We start from the raw sequence: 25,230 nt of genomic DNA, 5'->3' as shown, positions 1-25,230 counted from the left end.
GAAGACAAACTGCAGGGTAAGATGCATACCGAGACCCCCTTTCCTGTGCATGAATCACACACACACACACACACACACACACACACACATACTGCACCTGGATGGTCTGGCAGCTTGCTGACCATAAAGCACACCCCACCCCTCCCCCCAAAAAAACAAAAAAAACAAAAACAAAACAACACCACGGTACTAGACTACTGTATAAACTTAAAACATGATCACAGGGTTCTGCAGAAAACACTAGCGCAAATCTGCAGTATGAGACTGGTTTTGCTTAGACTCCTCTTAGGCCCTGCCTCACTGGATGTAACCTGACCCGGCCAAACCCACATAAGGACTGCATGCACACGGTTTTTTCTGACTGCTTCAACACCCACGTATTGCCTTTTCAGTGAATGTGAAGCGCAGGTCTAAGATCACACAGCAGTGGGATGAAGCAAACTGCTGTTATACTCACTGTAATCCTAGACTTAATATGACCTGAGGCCTCTTTAAACCTCTTAAGACAAAGTAACAGTGTGTGTGTGTGTGTGTATATATATATATATATATATATATATATATATATATATGCTGATAATGTCGTGTCCAGCCGATATCATATAATAATAGAACAGTATATATATATATATATATAATATATCTATATATACACTATTGATAAGTATGTGTTAGTACCATTTGATAAGATCGCCCCTATATATATTATATATATATATATATATATATATATATATATATATACTTTTTTGCAACCATTCCAATGATAAAAAAATAAACTGTTTAAATTACCATATGCAGTATATTAATACAAGGACTGCAGTGTTTTTAACCATCAAGTGGCATCATGCAATTTCTCACAGTATACATTACATGCCCTTATCACAAAGAAGTAATGTCGTAGTCTGAACAGCAGGTGGCGCCAGGTATTCATTTTGTTTTGAGAGCCTTGTACAACTCTGGAGCTTTTTTGCCTGCACTGGAGTGTCGATGCTAAGATAAAAAGGAGCAGCAGTGAGAGCGCAACCGCCCACCTCCTGTGAGCTTGCACTCACAACAGAGCTGCTCAAAATGGCGGCAGCTTCCTCTCTCCGGCTGCCGTTGATACACAATTTAAACCGGAGAAATTCCCCCGTGCAGGACTCGGACAGCCCCGAGAACCGACAAGATGACGAAGTAGGAGTCGAAGGGCCCAGCCTGCGAGTTTTAGCAGATTTGGAGCCCGAAGAGATCGAGAGGAGGTTGGAGAAAACTCGCCGGGAGCTGAGCAACAGGAGAAAAATTCTCATTAAGAACCTGCCGCAAGACATTAGCAACCAGGTAATGGTGATTCTTACTATATCTGAGTCTAATTATACTGGAATTCTGTGCATTGTCAATTTAAACTCTAGTAAACTTTTCGAAGCTGGCTGATATGTTTATCTAACTTGTAAACGTTTAAAATTAATATTATTAGTAGCCAAATTCACTTTTTTTGCACACTTTTATGGAGTTAAACGAGTTGACAGCTGCGATCGCGATATGGACTGTACAATACAGTCAGAAGTAGCTATATAACACAATTAGAAACAGAACGAGCCTGCTGTGTATAACTAAGCGTCCAGTTAATTCTACACGTATTGCAATTGCTCAGGTGTTGCACCGGCAGGTATTCCTGGACCGAGGTAAGTACGTGATCCTGGAAGATAATTATTCACCTGACACAATCACTACCAATGCGAAAGTGACTTGATTTTGTTCTTGAAAATAAAAGCAACATTTTGATTCCAATAAGACACTATCTCGCAATAGCAGCGATTAATGTGAAATTGATATTATGTTTTGCCGGCGTGACGCGTCTTTATTTTGTTCGTTCTGTAGTATCTGGCAGTGTGTACTGTCTACACTCGGTGCAATTACACACTTATATTTTATGATTTAAAAAAAAAAAAAATGCATTACAGGTTCTCTTGATTACTACTACCTTGAATCATTTCACTCGCCCGAGAGCATTGTCCCTATTTTGTCGTTGTGAAATGTAATTAATAACTATCGCCTCACATGGGCACCTGCTAAGTGATACTACACGACAGGTCGGTAAAAGTCAAACTTTAAAACTGTGGTGACGAGTTGTGTCAAAGTTGGCTTACGGATATGTAACCTTATAGTAGTTTGTTTTGTATGTAGTTCAAAAAAGGAAGTCGATCTCCTTTGTATTGCCTTTATCCACATACTCCAGATCCCCAGGAAGCCCAACAGATATATCCAGTTCTATGCTATCTGACATTACTCCTGCTGCAGTATGAGCTTTTGCGTGTCATTGAATCTCCATTGCATAAGCCAGTATTGATTTCGAACATTAGCACAGGCAGCAAGGCAGACGCCTATCCCGCAGGTGAGTGGAAACACTGAGCCGTCTTTGTGGTGTTATGGGTAGCATTGCAAGGCCATGACACCTGGCTTGGCGTGTCAGTTGCATTAGGAATGATACTATCTCATTGGCCAGCAGCGTACAGTATCACATTTGCATGTTTATGGTAAACCTTGCCTTGACAGATGTGTTTGTATACATTTATTTATCAGTCATCTAACACAACTAAAAGTAATACAAACAAATAAACATTCCTTTAAGTTCAGCAGGTAGATGTCCCAAACAATCGAACCAGCCAGACAACAATGGGGGAGTTATTGCAGCAATAAATAAGTAAATACATGCATACATACACAGTGGATTTGCCAAGACTACCAAAGTAAAATTACAAACAGAAAAGCGTGTATTTTACCAGAACCTCACTTTGGGGCTACAGGAACACTTGCTTTTTTATATTTTCACAGATGCAACAATAAATACTGTTGGACCATAAAAAGTCTTGTTAACCCTACGAGATGTTTCCGTGGATGCACTGTATCAAGCAGAGAATGCACACCTCACATTAACATGAAAGAAATAGTAACACTGATGAAATGTTTATTTACCTGACTGCATTTTATAAGTTTCATCATCGATGTTGGGAATGATCTTGATTATCTGTTTTATTTGTCTGGTTCTTTATTTATTTATTTATTTTTTTATTTATTTAATTAATTATTATTGTTGCTGCATGCATAGATCTTGTCTTCCAAAAAGATCTGTGTATTCACCATTTTGTTCCACACTTGCAGTGCAATCTGACACCTTTGTCCTCCTGTACCCATTGTGTAAGACTGTCTGTCAGATGCTGCAGCAGTTCCCTGTCTCTGTTCATTAATGTTGGCTAATGCATGCACACTTTATGAACTCTTAAGACACGGAGGCTGCCCAGTGTATTTGTATAAGGAACAAACGTTTAAATATGCAGGCAGGGGCAAGGAGTGAGTGAGCGAGGGAGTCTAAACTCCTGTTGGCAGGACGTTATTTTGAGCAAGCAATTTCCTGCCAAGCTGGCTGTAACTTTGCATACAGGTGTAATTAGTAAAGAACTCGAGCATATCCTAAGTGTGGTAGGTACACTGTTCTGGCGCATCACGGCTCTAACACAGCCACACAATGTTCTGTAGTGCGTGATTGCACCTTAGTAAGTATCAGGCTTTTTTTAAAAAAAAAAAAAAAAAATCTTAAATGGAGCTTTGCAAAGCAGCTGGAATAATGGAAACAATGTTGTACATTACTGTCCCTAAGGGATGATTCATTATGACATCATGCGTATGATGACGCCCACCTTTGGCTGCCCCAAAAGCTAATTAGAATGTGTTCCTAGAGCTGAATAAACTTGAACATTCGACTTTGATGCGGTTGTGGTTTATAGCAGCCAAAATACACGTTTGCTCAGAATGATTACTTAACTTTGTTGGTGCTCTTTCCATATCTTCTTCAGATACAAAATACAGTGAAAACCTTTGTTCAGGTGCAGACATTTCGGAAGTCATGGATTAAAGCGAATATTCTGTGATTGCAATGCAATTCATAGGCTACAGTATATTGCCGTTAGTATTGATAATGGGCAGCTTAAAGAAGGGTCCGTGCATACTGTTTGCAGACTTGTTTACTGCCAGCTGTGTGTGTGTGTGTGTGTGTGTGTGTGTCCCTTTCTGCTTATTAATCTTCTTTTAAGGTATCTAGTTGTGGCATTACATGCCTAATGTGTGTAAGATATTAAGAAGGAATGTGAGTAATGAATTTTGTATGGCAGATGTCCCCTACAAATACCCGTATGTACAGTACTGCAGCAGTTGTTAATAGGTCCTTGAGGGAACTTGCAGGGTGCTGTACTGTAGCTATAAGTATAACTCCAATGTAAATATGTGGAATTGGAGATGTATTAAACCGGTTTGGTCAAGTCCATGGTCACTACAACTCATGTGACTCAAGTGACTAGACCAGCTGCAGTCTGTTTTAGTTCAAGCTTTCCGCTTTGATTGGACCTGGCCCTCCTGATGGCCCAATAGTAACCCAAGTTGCTTTGCAGAACGCACCAAGATAAATAAATGATCACCTGTAGGATTTAATGCAGTTACTGATCTAAATGTTGCTATCTTTTAACTTGATTATAATTCTGGTATTTTTCCCCACCAAGGTTACTTGCTGATCTCCTTGAATGAATGAGAGTGGAGTTTCCAAAGAGTGTGTTCCAGACTCCAAGCACATAGGGTCGTTTTGCATGGCATGTCTGCAGTTTGCATATTAATTCAAACACTCGGGCATGTCCGCAGTATGTGTTTTAAAAGACTGTGCATGCAGAAAAAAAAAAAACTAATACGTTCTTGTGTTTTTTATTTTTTCTTGCAGGAAGTTCATGACATTTTAAAAGAATATGAGCTTAAATACTGTTATGTGGACAGAAATAAAGGGACAGGTGAGTCACTCTGTGTTTTGTTTTATTTTGAAACCTTTTTAATTAATGTATCTGTGGCGAAGGTAATATTATAAATAGTACATTTCAGGGTGACTAAGTGCATTACATATGCAGAACTTTTTGCAAGTATACTGTGAAACAGTACAGAATTGCTGCAGTTTGTGAATTTCATAAATGTATTAATTTCAGTAAACTGTGAAACCATTGTTTCATCAGTCAGGCATTTGTGATTGTGATTTTTTTGTTTTATGCATTTACTACATTTACAATACATAATGCAAATTAATGTATTTAATACATTTTGAATAACAGTATATTTAAATGTAATTTAATTGACTTGTATAAACTAAGTGTACTGTAATTTCAAAGGTGGTATGTACAGACTCTGAAATGTTTGTAAAATTCATAACAGGAAAGCAAAGCATTTTATTTTTCGCTACTGAGCCACAGTTTTACAGTTATGTGCGGGTCTTGGTTTAATGGCTATCCTTCCCCACAACCCTTTAAGAAATGACCTATTACATTAATAATGATCTGGCACTCTGCTGTAAAAACATAGAAACGTCATACAGTAGTTGCTGTTCTAGTCTTGGTGGTAGTAATGCCCGCAAAGGCTCCGCTATCGTGGTGGAATGACGGATACTTTTATAAGTTCTAATTAGTAGTGATTCAATACTGTATTGGTTGTGTACAATTCTTCAGATTGCTGATATTAACTTTTTTTTTTAATTGATAGTAAATGTCACGGCTGTCCTCCTAACATCTGTCAGTTTTTCACAGCTACTGTAGCAAGCCGTAGAGGACAGTCCAATGTGCTTTTAATGATTTTATTATCTTTTACTAATTCGCGAATTGTATTTTTGTTATTTTTATCAAAAGCACTTTGAGGCGATTTATCACGAAAGGCACGATAGAAGAAAGAAAGATTGAGTGTTTGTTGCGTTTGTATTCGGTATATAAGAAGCAGACTCCTGTTGGGGTGAATCCTGGTATGGCTGTATATAATGTTCGACCCTGCGGTGTTATTGAATTGGTTTCAGATTGATGTATTGTTATGTAATGCTGGCATGCTGCCATTTTCCTTCACTGCAGGCCATGAAGTTTCAGGCGCTTGAGCACATGTCGCCCACCAGGAGAGGCAGAAGGTGTCTGGAGAGGTTTTCCACTTGAAACTCTTGTTTCAGTATCAAAGCTGTTGAGAGTACACTCGTTCTAACCCATAGACCACAGTGCTGCAGGAATAGGTTTAATTGCAGCATGCTGGAGCCCTGAACTGTGTGTGCTTCTCTAGAAGAGGGAACACAGAAGCAAAGTCGACCAGGACTGGTGTGGAATTTCTTGAGCTGTAGTCATAGTTTATCCTTTCAGCTCCAGCATACAGTGCTTGGAAAATAACAAAACATTTTGTGTTATGGCAACAAGAAATAGAGTAGAAGGGTTAGTCAGCTAGCTTTTGTATCGTTTAATAGTCTGTCTATATTGAAGCATTTTGTTCACAGAAATGTAGTTTTAAAAGTATCCTTTTGTTTTGCTTGTTTTTTTGTTTTTATGTTAAATATTAATATTCAAGAAATCATTTTGCTAGTATGGTACCTTTATTCTGCTTTAAAAGATCAATTGAAAATAACATTGCCCTGGGCTGCCCCTAGTCAATGAGTCATTAATTATCTTTGAATGTTAATCTGTTGTACAAACAAAAAGAAGAATTTTAAACCTGGCATTCTTCGGATACAGACAGTTGGACTGGGTTAATGTCTAGTGCTTAAAGAATCTGGAAAGATTTTTAAAACGGACAAGTATACAGCTAATGCAATATTTCAAGAAAGAATGTGTACAGAATTCTTAATACAGTAAACTGAAAAGTAACCTGCCAGCACCGATAGACTGTGAGTGGTAATGTAAAGAGTTCTCAGTGTATCTGGTGTGGAAGCAACTGTTTGTTACTGTCTATGTGTTTAATCCTCCATTGCAAGTCTTTCACTCAAGGGAGGAACAGCGTCTAGTGTAGTTTATGCCCATTGAGAATGAAAGCATGATTGATACAGTGGAGGTTAGAAAGAAACTCAAGTTACTGTCAGGGAGATAGTTTTTTGGTCGCTAATGAAGAGGACCGCAGGATCTACAGTTTTTCAATTTTTTGATGATTTGTAATAGAATTAACGTGTCCAAACAAATTTTATTTTTTGTCTCTCTTGAGTAAGTATCCATGTTGTTAGTGTGTCCTAAGTGGAAATAAAAAAGAAACGATCTTGAAAGAATGATGTGATCTTCTAGCTTTGAGCTCATTTCAGCTTGTGTTGTGAAGTGAATAGACGCTCCTCTTAAACGAATACATTCTCTTTTTGTTTAGTTTATTGAATGATGTTGAGGTGCAGCTGTCAGTACAGACCTGCATTACGAATGAGACTCGAATGCACATGGCATTAACACCTGGTCTTGCATGAATTACCTGTAGTTTACTCAATGCTGTGCCAACAAAATAGATTGAAAAAAAATAAATAAAAAATCCCCAATATGATTTTTTTTTTTTTTTTCTGTGGAATCCTAAAATTGTCACAATGGACCAAAATCACATCCTGGGGCTCAACTGGCTATTTATTTGTTAATTCATGCATTCATTTTTATTAATATTGACATTCTTGCTGTTGGATGAGTATAGTTTTGCACTAATGTGATGTCAAGTGGATTAACAATTCTCAGGTTTACAGAATGCTGCCTTGTGAATATCAGCTTGAACATCTGAGCCTTCAGATCTTCGTACTGTTACCGTCATCAGCTTGAGGGCTGTGCAGCCCCCCCAACCCCCCCCATCCTCAGCAGATACACCACCAGCCATAGACATCTGTCAGCACATTTTTTGATTGGCAAAGAAAAAATAAAGATTATGATCCAGCAGGATCCCATCTTGGGGCTAGTTGGGTTACGAAGTTAGCCTTCTGTGTGACTTTTATTTCATTGTTTCTGACACCAGCACAAAAAGCCCCCAGAGAAAGTGCAGCACAGTCGTGTGTGTGTTTATGTATATATATATATATATATATATATATATATATATATATATATATATATATATATATATATATATATATATATATATATATATATATATATGTATATATATATATATATATATATATATATATATATATACACACACACACACACACAGTATATAAATAAAAAATCATGGTTTGGTTAACTATATGTTCAGGCTATAGGGTGCATCCTGCACTCCGCACGGATCGCCTTTACCGGATGCGCCACTTGGGAGACAAGCAATACTTTAATCGCTAAAATGTTAGCATGTAATTCCTTCTGAATTGAAGCCAATTACTGCAGGATCAATGCCTTGCTTGATAATGATTACCCTCAGGTAGCTTCTATAATTTTGCATGATCCGTCTCCACTGAGATGGCAAACTTGGGAATTCTGTTCCATGATACAATTTGTAATCTGTCATGGAGCTGTCGGGGTACCCTTGCTGAATAGCGAGCGCACCCTTCACTATCTGTCACAATGTATAATTGATAGAAAATCGCAGTATACCTCTAGCTGCTTCATGTTAATAATATTAATAGAGTATTGGCAGAGATCTTTCAGGAGGATAACGACGAGTGAACTCAATCTAGTTCTAGTTGCTCATTGTACAATTTACTGATGAAGGGATATTGTTTGCTTGTTCTGCACTATTGCAGGGTTTTTAAAACACAGAACCAGAACTGCTTGTGGGCTGCTTGCATTTTAATATACAGACATATTGCTTATTTTAGGTAGCCTACATTGAAAATGCAGTCCATTTATCCGCAAAATTAATAATTATTATTATTTATTTATTTTTTTTATATTTTCTTTTAATGTTCTGATGGATCCTGCAGTTGTGGCACAGTAATAATGGATGCAGTGGAACTAGTGTTCATAATATTTGACTTGCTTCCAGCTACTTTGTAGCTTTTACAGAAGCAGACCTTCTAAGGGGGCCCTGATAGTGTTTTCTAATATATTTTGTTTTCATATCGCTCTGCAAATGAAGGGCAGCATGCATTAGCTGTGAAGCACGTCGTTCTGCGTGGGTGGCATTTCTCCCACTTCTGGGTGGTATAGATGCTTGACAGTGAAAAAGATTGTCATTAATTGAACTGATCGTGAACGTGGGCAGTGGTACTTCTGTAATAATAAACAAATCTAATGGTTACTTCTTATAATTTGTGCAGCAGTGGGTTAGGTTATTAACATTTTCCTTCTGTTACAGTGTAACTGATTTTTTTTGCTTGATTTACTTTACATTGTTATCGGCAAGACATATCACACACACTGAACTAAATCTTAACCACTTATACATGGTGACACTAGGAAGATTTGGGGTTTGTATTTTAATCCCACATTTAGCCAACTGATGCAAACATGACCGATCGCTACTCAAATATTTTTTGAATAAACAAACTTGGCTTATGTTTGCTATGAAAGCAAGCTCTCCAACAATCTCCTTGAACATTTTACTTTTAATTTAAAAAAAAAAAAAAAAGTTTTCATACAACACAAATTAGCTTTCTGCTACAAGCAAACACTTTACTCTCGTTTCATTCATTTTGTTTGCCACTTTCAGTATGTTTCACACTATGATACACCCCTGTCATTGTGAAAGACCCTTGCATTAGCAATTGATCCCTTGTGGTCCAGGGCTCTGTCAGACAGTGGTGAAGGCAGGTCACTAGGACTGCTCTAGTTAATCTGTCATGTAAAAAGGTAATTTCTGTTCCGGTCATAAAACCTGCAGAGACTGTTAATGTGACTATAATGTAAGCCAGAAGAATTTGATGTGTTCACTTACCAGGTGTGATGAGAGACAAATTGCGTTGCATCACGGGTGCGTTGCGCTGCTTATCATAAAAAATCAATATTAGTAGCTGAGGTTGATAAATTGTTTTCTTTTAAATCATGCTTTTATTCTTAAAGCTCAATAGCAGTAACTGGGTTAAGTAGTTCTTTGTTTTTCTCAAATTGGATTCATTATTTTTTGCTATTAGCTTTAGTATAATCTGTGTCTAAACATTACTTTTATTAAATAGAATTTTGGAGGATTTAATGTATTAATGTTTTTAATCCTTCAGATTTCAGTTTCTAAATTTATCTTAACATTTAATTTATTATGTGTCTAGAAAATATTAAAGAAAGTTAGATTAGGTACTATAAATCTAATTCTAATACAGCAGTGGCTGAATGTAAATTAGCATTTGCCTCCTAATTAATCAGTTCACATATAGTTGTAAAAAAAAAAAAAAAAAAGTATTAATAATTAAGAATCTGTTCCGACTGCAATTTTTTTTAATCTACGGCTTTGCCTTTTAAGATCAAATTTCCTAAAACCTGACCATATTTGTTTTAAACTAATAGGCAAATTGACCACTCCATAGGAAATGTACGACAATGGCCCAGTATGTTTTGCATTTGATTCTTGTGATAATTTAGTATTTAAATTTTTTACATTTTTATTCTTCTCTCTCTCAGCGTTTGTGACATTATTAAACGGGGAGCAGGCGCAGGATGCCATCCGTATATTCCACCAGACTACTCTCAGGGGAAGAGAACTCTCTGTCCAGCTTCAGCCAACAGACTCCTTACTGTGCATCACGAACCTGCCCCACACCTACACTCTGCAGCAGTTTGAGGAATTGGTCCGCATGTATGGGAACATCGAGAGGTGCTTCCTGGCATGCAGTGAAGTCACAGGGCATTCCAAGGGTTATGGGTTTGTGGAGTACATGAAGAAGGACTCCGCCTCGAAGGCCAGGTCAGAACTGTTGGGAAGGCAGCTGGGGGATCGTGCTGTCATGGTCCAGTGGACAGATGTCAACCAGCTGACTGCTGACAGCCTTCATTCCAAGTGTCTTTGTGTAGATAAACTTCCTGCAGACTTCACTGACAGCGAAGAGCTGGAAGAAATGTTCTCCAGAATAAGCAAACCTGTTTTCTGCCAGGTACGTTGCTGTGTTCTATTGGTACAGTAGATATGGAATATTGGTGCCAAAGAAAAGTACTGAATGGAGTTTTTGAGTGTTTAAGGTGCAAGACGTAGCTAAACTGAGTGGCCGGGTTTGAACATTTCTTATTCAATCTACTAGATAGATGTGAACTAAAAATAACACATTAAATTAAATGCCGTTTTTTTTTTTCAGGAACCACGGTCTGCCAGTAATGAATTAGTTTTTCATTGATCTTGGTGTTCTTTCTGCAGTGTATATGCTGTAATTGGCAGTGGTGTTTGGTTAGTCCTGGCTGTACAGTAACTCTGAGGAGGGAGGGGGGAGTCAATAAACATCAGTTTGCTGTTTTTAGCCCCTAGTTTTTGGTCAGCAAGAGCAGAGGCTTTTAAAAAGGCTGGTTCTGGAGACCCAGAGTGTAGTGCTTATGTTGCTGAGGGCACCTACTTGCACTGCTTACTGTAGCAAAGCCACATCTAATCTCCTAATACCCTGAAAGTGAGTTGCTGTCTGCAAGACGGGATTCTGGAGGGCAGACAGCACCTGGGAGTCAAAGGGGGAAGAGGAGCAGCATTGGTTTGAGAGTCAATAAAATAATCTGAGAAATAAAATCAGTGCAAAACAACAACAGCAAAAAACTTGAATACCCTTAATACAGCTGTGGCAATGACTAGATGGTACCTTGGGTACTTTTTAAAAAGTATTTACTGGCACATGTAATTTTCCATCACTTACACTGTTGTAGTTCAGGGCAATTATTTATTTATTTCTTCTAATAATGCAAAGACTGAAAAGTGCCCTGTGGTAAAATAACCAGCTGTGATCCAGTATGGCCGTTTTAAAATACTATCCGTTCCGTTCTAAGTAGCAAAGACATTACCGGGATCAGAAGGGCTCAGTTGGCTTGGAAAGGCTAGAAAGACATCCTGCTGTTCACCCTGGTGTTTCCTGTGGTTTGTACAGGTCAGGTGTTAAGCCCTGCAGTACCCTATCGTGCAGATGGTGGGGTGTCCCGCATTGCATTCGTAAGCTGGGTAATCAGGCTTTTTTTTTTTTTTTTTTTTTTTTTCAGTCAGTAAATCTAATACTGAAGAAAAAGTTAACTTTTTTTTGTTCTGAAACAAAAAAAAAAAAGGTGATGCATTGTTAATCTAATTGAGGGTTTGAAAAATAGATTTTCCTAGACTTGTACGTTTGCAGGAGGAAGGATCCAAATATAGGACAGATTAATTATTTATTAACCGGTAATGCTTATTAAGGTCTAGGAGCCAAAGACGGCAAATCTTGGCAAAAATCACTTACTTAGCATAAATACTTGCCAGCCACATGGTACTTTTAAATGACTAAAATAAATCTACTATGTCACTTTGATTTATTATAACCAAGACTTGGTGTAATACAGGGAAATGTCAACTTATCTTTAGGTGAAGTTGGTACTGTAGCAACAAATCTGTTGCAATTTTCATAAATTCCATCCTGTATCAGCACCTGTGTTATCTTATTGTGTGGTATTTACTAGAATCATATATGGGATCTGCAAAACTCTCTCCATCCTAGTCTGAGTACAGCTTGGCAGACTGGAGATTTGAGTGTGGGTTGTATTTTCAGGATGGCTGGCTCTTGCATTTATAAAATCAATATCATATGATTCCATATGTGGGCTTTGAGGCGCATCATTGCAGATATATCCTTCCTCTGCTTTTGTTAAATCTTCCACCAGCCTTCAAAACATATGTTCACCCTGTGTGATCTGCCTCGATTTGTACTCATTTTTGTCTTATGAATGTTGGGACCCTCTAGCACTGGTCTTGCGTTTTACCCACAGAGTCGTGGTGACCTCCTCTTCTGTTGCGTTTGGTTCCATAGCTTGCTCAGGATGAAGGCAGCCCCATTGGAGGCTTTGCCGTTCTGGAGTACGAGACTCCAGAGCAGGCTGAGGAGGTCCTGAGGGAAATGGACAGGCAAGTGATCGGAGGCAGTGAAGTCCGAGTTTCCTTCTGTGCGCCGGGGACTGCAGGCAGGAGCACGCTGGCCGCACTCATCGCTGTACAAGGGGTGGTAGGTTTTGTGAATTACCTCCCCCATTGCTAACAAATCGCCACTTACAGTATGTAATTCCCAGATTTGCACTTCTGACAGCATTGCAACAAATTAGCAGGATCAATTATATCAGTAAAAAAAATAAATAGATAATTGCAGTTATAAAGGGACATGCAGTGTGTGTGTGGATGTATTAGCCTGTATACTGTAAACAGTATATTCAAAGAAAAGCTGTCATTTAAAAATTTAGTTTCTGGAGTAAAATGCAGTCAGTGAAAACAATTCTAAAAGCTAAAAGGTTGGCTGGTAGTAAATACGTATTCTATAGAAATTCGTCGATCTTTTGATTTTAAGATGCTTACTCTTCAGTTTTTAAAACTAACCAGAAATGTAGTTGCAGATGGAGTTTGCTGTAGGGATGTGTTTGACAGCATCCTTAGAAATAGCTTGAGGTAATAAACAGCCGTCCAAGCAGAGTAATCCAGACTGACAGTTTATTTTTTATGAGGTTTGCATCTGCAGTTCACAGTAATGCTGCTACTCAGGCATGCAGCTTATCCAAGGTTTTGCAATACTAATCCTGGGCCAGGTTCAGTAAAGATACTGTTCTGAGCCTAGTATACGGCATGTTGGTGTAAAATAATAATACAAGGTTTCTTCTCTGGTTAAGTTAAATTGTTGAGTGGGAAAATGATGGTCCTGCAATTGGATTGCTTGTATGTTGAAAGTGGGATAAAGCAATTTTGGTTTTAGTTCTACTTGTCATATCCAGTTAGAATTAAAGAATGTGAAAGCAGGGAAGGCTGAGATCTGTGGTGGAAAAAATCCAGGGGAATATTTCCATTCTTCCCAGCAGCTAACCTGCTCATTTAGAATCCACACAAGGACAAACGAGTGTGCTGGTTTATGTGAGCGCTGTTGATATTACACCACTGAGCCCCATCTGGAAACGCACTGCATGGTCTTGGGAGTGGATCAAGAATTTTCTAATGAGGGAAAGCAACATGGAGTGGCGGTATCGCCCTGTAAGCCTGTGTAGGAGAAGTCTGCTGTGTGCCTTCTGCTACATTTTAAATGGGTTCAACACTTTGTCATTTTAATTGTGCTTATTTATAGAGCAACTTGGAATGGGTCACAGGTGTGAGTTCTCTTAAGTAAAGTGTAGTGTTTTGGGTCACTTTGTTCAGTCATTTCTTCCCTGTGGATTTTGTTCTGATGTAGTTTCAGGCCATGCCAGTCTGCTCTGCCAGATGTACTTATAGGTTATACTCAATTCTGACAACTACATTGAGGTCAACCCCCTGGAAAACCAGTGCATGCCCATGCAGACGGACTTCATAACCACACAGTACCCAACAGGTTAGCCACGTGCAAATTGAAACGCACAGGATATATGAGAGGGGTGTAGTAAAGATTGACGCTAAATGAAGGCAGTTATCATTTTCACCATGTAGTGTGTGACAGACGGATGTGATTTGGTTTTAATTAAGTAAGTGGTCATCAAATTTGGCAGTTAAGAAAGCACACAACCCCTATCCTGGCACCATGTCATAGGTTTTAATTTATTGGATTTAAATTATTATTTTTGAAATAGATGGCTAATAACAAGAAAGGCCTTCTTCCCGAGCCGAGCATTGCCCAGATGTTAAACAGCATGAGTAACCCTGCTGCACTACAAGTCCTGATGAGACCCTACCAGTCTGCCACTGCTGGTAAACCTCCTGGTGAGTACATGCCAAGATGCACTTCTAATGGTCATATTGACAAAGCATGTACCCCAGTTCTCCGTTTTCAGCATGTTTGTGCAAAAAAAAAAACAGAAGTGCCTGAAGTAATGTGATACAAGGGTGAAACACATGCATTTCCTTTTCCAGGCTTTTTTGTTTCCGGTCTGCCATCAATTTTGGGAGCATTACACGTTTCAGTTAGAATGTTTGTTAGCTTCTGGATCAAAGAGGTGAATAGGTCACTGAGCTGAGCTGCCAGTCCTGACTCTGTATTTGTGTTTCTGTTTTAAAGGGATTGTTGGTCTACCTCAAGGCATGCCCTTCCTGCGCAGCCCACCATTGACTGCAGCGCTGCTGCAGCTTGGAAAAGTCCAGCAGGTGTGCTAGATTAGAGCATTGACTTGTACGGTAGTGACACAGTGGAACCCCTGTTCATGTATTCATTGTGAATCTGATCTATATTTGAACTGAAACTGCTTTGCAACCAACCCTCAAACTAGGTAATGTTTGGAGACACCCACATACATCTGAAATTGCTAGGAAAAAAAAAAGAAACTGAAAATGAATATTTATAATTACTCCCCCTCTTTAGCACTGATTCAGAGTGTTGAATGTGAAATGATTGATAGGTATATTTTCACGGCCTGAAACAAAGCATTTTTTTCTTTTTTCCTATATAATTGTAATTATTATGCTGCTTCCTTTCTTCCAGAATGCCATGCTTGGTAACGGGCTGGTATTGCAGAATATCTGGCGGATGCAGCTTGCACATCAACAGCTAGTTCAGCTAAAGGAAAAGCAGGCAAACCATGTGAGTATGAAGGAGGCATCATTCAATTGGGAGAGAAGATGCAATTGCAGTTCTAGTTCTACAAACTAATAGTCTTTCACTTTTTATAAATCCTCTTTAGTGTTGCATTTTACAGTACAGTTCAGAAAAGATGTACACCCATACAAATGTTGGCAATAGTGAAGACTTACTTTAGGGTTAATGCTTGTGGCACCGGTTTTCAGTTCAGGATGTGGGGTCCTGTGACACAGGGTAGACCTGGGGTCAATTCTCATTCCAATTACAGCAGCATTGAAGAGGAGGGGGAGCGGGTTTACCTCCCACTAACTGGGTGAATGCATGTCATTTGTCAAGGCATCCAGCCTCCTTGGAGATCCTTCCAGAGTGCTGCTGCAGAAGGCCATGGGGATGCGAGCCCCTCCTCCAGTGAATATGGGTAAAGGGCTTTTGGGAGACTCTCCTAATGGTGAGTTCACTTTGCAAGGAATTATATGCAGATCGGATACTTGTTCATTCTAAAAGACCTTTTTGTTTTTTGCGCAGAAGATCATTTTGCAAGGCAAAACACAAGAACATCTTAGAAGTTAATCAAAAACCCATCTGCAAGTTTATTTCCATAAAAGTAATAAAGGCAATGAATCATCCTTGTTTTAAGTATTAGGTTATTCATCAAAGAATGAAATGGTGCATCTTCCTCATAAATGTATTCTTGAAGGTGCAGCAAAATGAAACCGCCTCCCGTACATCGACTTGGAGTACAGAAGCCTTGTGAATGCAGCCTGCTCTGCATAGCAGTACAGCAATAGCAGAGGAATTGTGGATTTTACATTTAAATGTGACCAGTCAGGTTTCACCATTTCTAGACTTCATGGAGGCGGTTGTGGTATTAATTACATGATCCCTCATAGGAATGCGATGTGAATGTGCTTCAGTTTCAAACCTCTGTTTTTTAATTGTATTGAGCATTAATGCGTTGCCTAGACCATCATAGATATGTCTTCTTTATTCTATTCCTTCATCTCTATGCTGCTTATTTTAAGTTTGAACCTCACCTGGTTTTATTGTGTTGCTTGCACTTTGTAATTTGTCTTTTTATTGTTTTCCAGGACCCCCTTGTAAACGAGGCCTCGTCTCAATGGGGAAATCTTCTGGTTTTTAAATAAAGAAATAAATGCAATGCACTTCCCTTGTAGGTTTGTCTTCAGAGGCAGGTCCGGCAGCCCCTCAGACCCCAGGAGAGCAGGCTGGCATGAAGGCGTACATGTCCAGTCGACGGTACCTAGGACACGCTGCAGTGGAGCAGGACGGGGGAGCGGAGACACAAGCCAGTGCCATGGGGGGCTCAGCTGGGACCCCTCCAGGCGGACATGGCTATCATCAGGGCCTTCCAAATCCCATGGTGCTTGCAGGAGCACAGAAGCAGCAAAGTCTGCCAGGGAACAATGAAAGCAGCTCCAGTGCAGTTGTAAGTGGCTCCTTTATCCTCTTAAGGCTGATTGGTAGAACTGTATACAGTGTTAGTGTGGGCCCTTTGTTTGGTGTTTGAGAGCAAAATGAATACATCACTCACCTTTTAGAGTATAGGTGTTTATTTTTAGCTGCTGTATATTGTTTTACTGCATCGTTATTAAAACCTGTTCATTGTGTAGATGTGCTACTTAATACCAAGACTTTCAATTCATTTTAAACAGCTGGAACGCTGTCTGACTGAGGATGTCAATCACATCCAACACCCAGCTTGACTGTTTTAGAGGCTTAAAGCCAGTCAGAAAGACTGGAGGTTATCTAGTGAAGAGAATCTCCAGTCTAGTGCAGTAGGAGTCTTTCTGATTCATTTTCATCAGTTTTAAGCCTGGAATTACCTTAAATGCCAAAATGGGTCTATAAGATATTATAGGAATTATATGTTAATCAAATAATTACACAGAAATAATAAGCAAGGTTTGAATTGAAGATTTAAAGGCAAAGGATTTATGATTTCCATTGAACTCATTATCTTTTTATCCCATTTAGTAACTGAACTTGTTGCACAATTAACAGGTTTCATGAAGAACCCATTCTGCTCAAAATAAAGGCTTCACTCCAAACATTGAACTATTACATCATGTTGTGCACTGCTTATCCCATTTAAGTGCCATTGTCCTCATTTGATAATTTACTTAAATTAACAGATCACATCTTGTCCCCCCCCCCCCCCCCCCCCCACGCCCCCCCCCCCCCCCCCCCCCCCACTCTCCCCCCAATTTATTCCCCCCCCCCCCCCCCCCCCCCCCCCCCCCAAAAAAAAAAAGAAAAATAAGTGAATAAATAAACTGCAAAGACCGAAGTATTATGCAGTGCAGGCGAGTGTTGAGAGATCTCCTTGCCAAACAGTGTGTGCATTTAATTGTCAAAGCATAGTTGTTACTCTGCTATATGAAATCCATGTGCAAGGGAAACAACAAGATCCCTATTGATCTCTTTACAGACTGCGTCTAGCAGCCAGACATCCCTGCTGGGAGAGCCACCTAAAGAACTGAAAGTGCCTTCCAACCCGTATCTGAACATGGCGAGCGTGCTTCCTGGCATGCTCTTACAGGGTAAGCAAGCAGCATTGGCATAATTCATCTGGTCATATATTTGCTCATTAAATTTCTGATCATCACGCTGTGTTTCTTGGAGAAGGTACAGGATCATTTCATTTTTAACCTCTTTCAGTGGCACTGTCCTAAATTGAAATGTTCCCAGAGTCAGATTTTTTTTCTTTTTTTTTAATTCATGATAATATTTTAAATGGGCTGGGGAATTAGTCATGACTGAACAATAAATATATTGTAACTACGCTGGCTATTTTCATTTTGTGTGTATCATTGGTAATGTGGCTTGTGTATGTACAGGGAATGTATTTATTTATTTTCTTCATTAAATGCTGCAGCTCCACATGGCATTAAACCTCAGTCAGCTCAGCATCACAGTGGAGTAGTTTACGGATCTACACTGAATCCTACTGTCCCTCAGACTTCTGGATCATATGCAGTGGAGAACACTACTGATTATTCTCAGCAATACAGGGAATATTCACAGGTACACTGGTAACATTTTCATTCTAATAGAATTCTAGAAGCCTTCTGTGGTTATAGGAGCCTCATCTAACCAGCTTAACTCCAGATTCCATACTATTGCAAGGTTATTTTTCTAACAAGCAAGCAGAATATCAATCCGTTCTGCACACAGCTGAGCTCGAACAAGCGCCATTCCTGTCTCCTTTCTGTTTGTGTTTAAGAGTGAAAGTTTCACTGAGACTCTACAGGTAAATCCCATGGCTCTTGTGAAGTTTGTATTGATGTATTTTTCATGTTTATTGAAGGAAGCCATGCAGCAGTGGTATCAGCATTATCAAGCACAGGGCTATTCCAGTAACTCCTTGGAGGCAGGGCTGGTCGAGTATGGAAAGGAACAGACCGAGGTGAGACCCAGCTTTTTTCACTGTCTTCTTTTCTGTACTCTCACAAATCCACTGATAGTGGAGGCGGTGGTATGTAAGTGTGTATGTCAGAATTCATATGTCTTCAATACCGCTTATCCAGTTGTCATGAAAGGGTAACATTATCTTTTGTTCTTGAGACTATCAGATTCTGGAGATATATGGGTGTGGGTGGGGGTGTGTGTGTGTGTCCCTGCATCCGTCTGCATGTCGCACTTCCATGCTTGCATATATCTGGGGAATCACTTATCCGATTAGTATGAACATTATTTAAAACATCTGAATCAAGAGATATAGGGGGCCATCTGTTTGTATGAATCAGTATGCATGAATATTTTACATTGTTTGCATAGATACAGATAATGGCTTTTCAAATTATCAGGAAACTTGGTCATTCCCATTCTATACTGTTGATGTGTCTGTGGTCATCAACGTCATCATTAGCTCCAGTGTAGAATGTACAGCTGTGGCAGGGAAATTATGACAAGTTTGTTTTACTCCTGAAGACGCTTCTGTACTGTAACACAATGCTTACAGTGAAATATCTGACCACATTTGTGTGTCTGCAGTGTGTGTTTGTATCGAAGCTCTCACACACAGGTATGGTATGAAATCGCTGACATACAAACTGTATTTTTCTCTTCTACCAAAGATGTCTGCTTATGCACAGCCAACTTCAAGTGCTTCAGACACTTACTACAACCAGGTAAACGTTCAGCTGATATGTTATGGGGTGCAAAGAATGAGGGTGCATTACCTTTTGGGTAGGGAGGAACAGGAGTACATTTAGTGGAACAGTTAAAACTTTTAAAACATTCAGACATTCTTTTGTCCCACTTTTAGTCCATGTTAATTCTCTTTCAGAAATGCCCTTAAAAGATTTAAACTAATTGCGTTTCTCTTGGTCTGTGAAGCAGTGTAATTGACTCCCTTTCTTGTACGCAGGCGACAGCCGCAGCAGCCTATGGGGATTATAATTCTTACTTGCAGGCTGTGTCTCAGCACTACTCTCAGACACACATGGCCCAAGCAGCTTTACAATCTGGTTATCAACAAAGAGCAGCAAACAAGGTAAAGTCAAATCTCATCATACAATTTATGATTTTTCCATTCTTGTCCTACCTTTTTATGTCTGACACTGGATTGAAACTCAAGTAAATCAATCCACTTAATAACGTTACACCAGATGCGTGCAGGGATTCAGTACCGTTGCAAAATTGCATGTGTTTTTTCACCTGCACTGGGCTGTCCTGATTAATACTGTAGATCTGTATTTGGCAAAAAGCTTCTCAACCCCTACCAGCGCTATCTGCTACAGAGCTCTTTTGAGTACAGGAATGCTAAGCCAGCCTTGATGCCATTAGTCATCCTTGATTTCAACACATTTCACGTAATTTTGAAAAATTAAAAAAAAAAAAAAAAAAAAAAAAACACTTGATTCTTTAACACTGAAAGCAGATGGAAGTTGAGGCTGTTAGATCTGTGGTATATTTTATAAAATGTCTAAATGCCAGAGTGTTGTGTACAGAGCTGATCTACAGTACATACATTCTGTACTGATGTTGTCGTCCTTTCAGGAGGCAGACATGTCCAAAGCTGTCTTGGGAACCTCGCTTCAGAGTGCTAGCAATGGCAGTGTCAGATGCACTCCCCAGTCGGCTGCAATGCCAGCGTACAACTCTGTATCCTTGATGTCTGGATACCTGGTCGGACAGCCACCAGCAGCCAGCTCTGTGACCCCTTTACAAACTGGACGTGCTGGCTTAGACTGGAGCCAGTACTATTATGTAAGTATTTTGTAATAGTGATATTTCGGGGCTTAGGAAAGCAAGTTTTAAGTTATGCAGGTAGACCGTTACGTTCAAGATAAGGTTTGGGGATCTCGGCTTCTCCCATGTAGACTCTTCTCCTTTGCAGCTGGGTTTTAATGAACCTTTTTAGATCTAGCTCAGGGTTTTGGGGCACCAGAAAAAAACACTGTAAATCTTGAATTATGATCACTTAACCAATTAAATGCACGTTTTAGACTTGGTTGGAAACTGATTTCATTTTCCTTAACTCCTTTTTCTATAAAGAGCAATTCAAGGGGTCAGAAGAGAGATTATTCCCATCTGCCATCCCAAGAAGCAACACCAGAGGAAGGATACGTTGGTCAGCATTCACAGGGGCTGGGGGGTCAATATGCAGACTCGTATTTCAAAAAGAAGAGAATTTAGAGGGATTGCAGCACCGACAGTACCTCTCAGTTTTGTTTCCCCCGTGTGCTTTATTATCGTATCTCTACTAAAGTTGCTGAACTCTGAACCATGTCTTCTCAGTTGATGTTTAAAAAGAGAAACATTTTCAATTTTAAATGTGCATTTTTATAATGCATACTTACCTCTTTTGTATGTGCATTAATGCAGAGAGACCTTATTGCTGGTTATTAAATGTTCACGACTATGTTCATGTTAAGGGGCTTGTTTATGAGTTGTCTTAAAAAATAATAATTTATATAATGGAAGAACTCAACCCTGTATAAATTTCTACTTTTAATAAAAGGTGAAATTTGCTCAATTCCCAGATAGTGTTTTTCAGTTTGATTTGATTTGCAAACTTTTGCAACACAGGCTTTTTTGATTACAGGTTCACCCGATATCCATATTCAACCAAGCAAATATATACATGAACCATTTTTTTGCAAGAGTAAGACTTGTATGGACCCTACTCTGGGTTTTATTTGAGTTTTTATGTTTTTGTCATTTCTATTCAGTCAGACACTGTAGTGAAAGAAGTAGTAAATGCAACAATCCAGTTCTAGAAGAGTTTTCTTATGAATTAGAGCCAATGAATTTGACAGACATTGGAGTGGTGGTCATGACCCTTCTACACACACACACACGTGTGTGTGTGTATATTAATAGGGCCATTTTAAATGTAGTCTGTTTTATAGGGTGAAAAAGCAAAAACAGGTCAAGTTATTTTAGACAGAGGTGTTTTTTTGAAGTATTTTTTATATTTTACAGACAACTGTTTTGTAACTCTAAACTTCGTAAAACTTGTAATTTCTACTTCAAATTCTTGAGTCCATTTTATTATGCAAGATAACAGAACATGTGTTCATTTTGCAAGCCTGTTTCCTGATTTAACATTTCAGCTACATTCTATTGCTTATACTGTGGATACGTACTTTTTTCTAAGAGCATTTGAAAATGTTGAAGCATGCATACCTTTTTACATTGTTTTTAATTTAATAAATGTATTTTTCAAGAATAGACAAATGGATGCTTCATTTGTCATGCTTTTATTTAAACTTTCAAATGGGGATTTATTTATAACTAACTACGTGTGTGTTTAGTATACTGTTTCTAGCCGTTGTGAATGAGTTTAACCAAAAACGACTTTTTGCTATTACAGTACATTCCATTTGCATTGAGCAAAGTAACGTTTTTTTTTTTAGACAACGTATCTGTTTATTTACTGGAAAGTTTGTAAGCAGACACATTTACTGGTAGTTTGTTTTTTTTCTCTCCATTTTGCTCGCATGCTTTGTTTTTGGTACAGAATATACTGTATATTGATATGTAAGATGACTGACTTACAATTATTTAAAATCAAGCAGCCTATTCAGTTTTCTTTTATATTCAAGATTTAAAAATTAGAATTATTTTAAAATGTTTTGTATACAAATTCTAGTTTAAAAAAATATTCTGATCCACCACTGGATCCAGTGTTGGCAACATATGCATGGCTTATTAAATGAGTTTTTTGTTTTGTTTCTGCTGTGATGTGTTTCAAGTTGAGCATATTTAAGTTTCACATTTTTGAACCTGTAACTTACACAAGTCAGTGTTACTGCATAATTGATGCTGTGCTTTGAATAAGTCCATTGACTAATAAGATAGTAAGAGCATTCAATTGCAAGATTTGTAAAGCATTTGATTCATAAATGTACTTTTACTATTTTTTTTTTTTTTATAATGTGGGTATAAAAATAACACTTTTGAACCAAAAAATACAAATCAAATAGATTTAAAAATAAATGGGGGGGAAAAAAAGAATTTTTTTTTTACATTTTTGTGTCTATTGATGGATAGTGCTCACTCTTTTGAATGTTAAAAGAAACAAGATATTAAAGCTCCAGCAGAAGAAAATCTTCTCTCCTACATTTAGCATGGTTCTGTAGAACTTGGATTTGATGATACTTGGTGTACACTGCCCTCTGGTGTCAAGTAAACATTGGACTAGTCTATATACTAAACAAACTAATACATATATTGTAATTACTGTTACCATGAAGCTAAAATAAATGTGCATTTGTGACCATCTTTAAATATTATTTTAATACACTTTTTTTATTTGCAAAGTTAACACGAGACTGAACTGGAAACAAAAGGTTTTATTTTTTAGTTTAATACAATAAAATGGTTTGTATAAATGGATAACTTGGCAGCAAATACAAAGGTTTAATGCCAGTGGTTTAATCTCCCTTGTCTATAGTTGCTCAGACAGATGTATCTTTTTAAAAGAAAAACAGTAAAAAAAAAAAAAAAAAAAAACACACTGCTTAAAAGATGAGGGAAAAACATAAAAACTGAAATTCTAAAAATAAAGGCATGTGATGTATGTACATACTATATAACCAGTGAACTCAAGATGTGGTGACTTCTAGGAACAATTATTCCTACCAAGTACATTTGCTTTTGTGTCCTTGAGGGAGCAGCTGCTTTCACATTCAATTAGAAAAGAGTACAATTGTCTATGCCAAAGCTCTTTGTATACCTGCTGAATAATATTTGATTATATAAAGAAAAGACACATGCTCAAAAAAAATCCCGATAAAGGAGAAAAAATGCCTGAATAGATCTAACAATACAGAACAATGATGTCATATTTTATAGGATTTCAAAATGGTCAAATTCAGTCAATCAATCCATGACAAATCCAGTTACAGTTTATCTATAACTGTCTCAAATGCACTTATTAGGCTTTTAAACGTAGTCCTGTTGTTTGGAATGTGTTCCCAGCACTTCTTCATTTGGGCGTAAATCTGCAAAACATCAGGAATAGGAGAGGGAAAAAAAAAAAAAAAGGTTAAGGTGTTAAAAATCAACTAGTGATTCTGAATTTAAAAAAATAACTAGAAGAGCTCTTGGGAACAAAACACATCTGCATTTATTTGGCGAGTGCCACTGCCTGACCACACAGGACAGACAGGTGTGTGACTAATGCAAGTAAACATTAAACACATTTTTGGTTCAGTTCTGTAATAAAACAATATTGTAATATGAAAGAGCTGATTTTATAAAACCATTATCTAAAGATTAAAACTGAAGGGGCTAGTACTGAACAGTGCATTATGGCACGACTATAGTGTCCTGATCATACCTCTTCTGGACAGTTCGCTGGACACGGCAGCCGTTGGCCTTCCTCTAGCACTCTCACAAGCCTAGTAACAGTCATCTGACCTTGAGTTGGACCAATCATTTTCAAAAACATCTGCAAATCATAAGAAATAGAAAATGAAAACATGAAATATTATATTGTTTAAACATCATTGGGGGGGGCATTTTGATTTATTGTAGTATTCAGATCTGGATTATTTGAAACAAAACCAAAAAAAGGCATATTAAACAATGTTTTTTCACAGAGCCTATTCAATACTCATCTTGAAATTACCTATTGTTACCTTTGTGCTAGTGCAGATCTGTGAAATCCACTGCGCTCAGGTATGGATTATTCAGTGGTTCTGTTTCTGTGGGCATTGTGCTCAGGAATGGATTATTAAGTGGTTCTGTTTCTGTGGGCATTGTACTCAGGTATAGATTATTAAGTGGTTCTGTTTCTGTGGGCATTGCACTCAGGTATAGATTCTTAAGTGGTTCTGTTTCTGTGGGCATTGCACTCAGGTATAGATTATTAAGTGGTTCTGTTTCTGTGGGCACTGCGCTCAGGAATGGATTATTAAGTGGTTCTGTTTCTGTGGGCATTGCACTCAGGTATAGATTATTAAGTGGTTCTGTTTCTGTGGGCATTGCACTCAGGTATAGATTATTAAGTGGTTCTGTTTCTGTGGGCATTGTGCTCAGGTATGGATTATTAAGTGGTTCTGTTTCTGTGGGCATTGCGCTCAGGTATGGATTATTAAAGGTTGTTTACCGCCATTGGGCTGCACTCAGATGCACAGTAAGTTAGCAGTTCATACATGGTAACTCCAAATGACCAAACATCTGAAGCAATGTAAAACTTGCACTGAAGCAAACATTCTGGGGCGTACCTTTTAAAAGAGAGAGAAAAAAAAAGACAAAACAAAGACGTCAAGGACCAGGTGTTCAGGATGACTTAGTGAAGTTAAAAAAGCGAGGTAAATAGACATGGAAATTGTACAGGTAAGAGAATTCCACTTTTCTGTGCCAAGACCATTGAGATATTTACACACTTT

General features: G+C 38.4%; 2 protein-coding genes across 7 annotated transcripts in view; one reads left to right on the top strand and one right to left on the bottom strand.

Moving 5' to 3' along the window:
• Positions 1-1,008: 1,008 nt before the first annotated feature.
• On the top strand, positions 1,009-22,368 carry LOC121330997 (ribonucleoprotein PTB-binding 2-like). 2 transcript variants are annotated; one of them, XM_041278077.1, is made up of 16 exons: positions 1,009-1,320; positions 4,745-4,811; positions 10,317-10,786; positions 12,656-12,847; positions 14,424-14,553; positions 14,849-14,934; positions 15,269-15,367; positions 15,701-15,812; positions 16,540-16,811; positions 17,814-17,925; positions 18,261-18,409; positions 18,693-18,791; positions 19,462-19,515; positions 19,755-19,880; positions 20,387-20,596; positions 20,885-22,368. In XM_041278077.1, exons 1-16 carry the CDS (start codon positions 1,072-1,074, stop codon positions 21,023-21,025), a joined length of 2,568 nt encoding a protein of 855 aa, XP_041134011.1. In that variant the 5' UTR covers positions 1,009-1,071; the 3' UTR covers positions 21,026-22,368. The 2 variants fall into 2 exon arrangements, with proteins under 2 accessions (XP_041134011.1, XP_041134013.1); XM_041278079.1 differs by lacking the exon at positions 12,656-12,847.
• An 804-nt stretch (positions 22,369-23,172) lies between these two features.
• Positions 23,173-25,230, bottom strand: part of LOC121294162 (tyrosine-protein kinase JAK1-like) — a 28,244-nt gene continuing 26,186 nt past the window's right edge. For all 5 annotated transcript variants that reach the window (XM_041217759.1, XM_041217760.1, XM_041217761.1 and 2 more), the window contains exons 22-24: positions 24,948-25,065; positions 24,177-24,287; positions 23,173-23,838 (exon numbers count right to left, since the gene is read on the bottom strand). In XM_041217759.1, the coding sequence (XP_041073693.1) occupies positions 23,737-23,838; positions 24,177-24,287; positions 24,948-25,065 (331 nt within the window). In that variant the 3' untranslated portion in view covers positions 23,173-23,736. The remainder of the gene's footprint in view (positions 23,839-24,176; positions 24,288-24,947; positions 25,066-25,230) is intronic.

This window comes from Polyodon spathula, chromosome 18 (genome assembly GCF_017654505.1).
Source record: "Polyodon spathula isolate WHYD16114869_AA chromosome 18, ASM1765450v1, whole genome shotgun sequence".
Lineage (NCBI taxonomy): Eukaryota > Metazoa > Chordata > Actinopteri > Acipenseriformes > Polyodontidae > Polyodon > Polyodon spathula.
The sequence above is the reverse complement of the archived record's forward strand: the minus strand, read 5'-3'. Positions and strand labels throughout refer to the sequence as shown.

Coding starts and splice junctions, on each gene's coding strand:
- LOC121330997 (XM_041278077.1), top strand. CDS start 1,072: ATGGCGGCAGCTTCCTCTCTCCGGCTGCCGTTGATACACAATTTAAAC. Junction 16,812..17,813: donor AAAGCAGCTCCAGTGCAGTT/GTAAGTGGCTCC, acceptor ATCTCTTTACAG/ACTGCGTCTAGCAGCCAGAC. Junction 17,926..18,260: donor TCCTGGCATGCTCTTACAGG/GTAAGCAAGCAG, acceptor TAAATGCTGCAG/CTCCACATGGCATTAAACCT.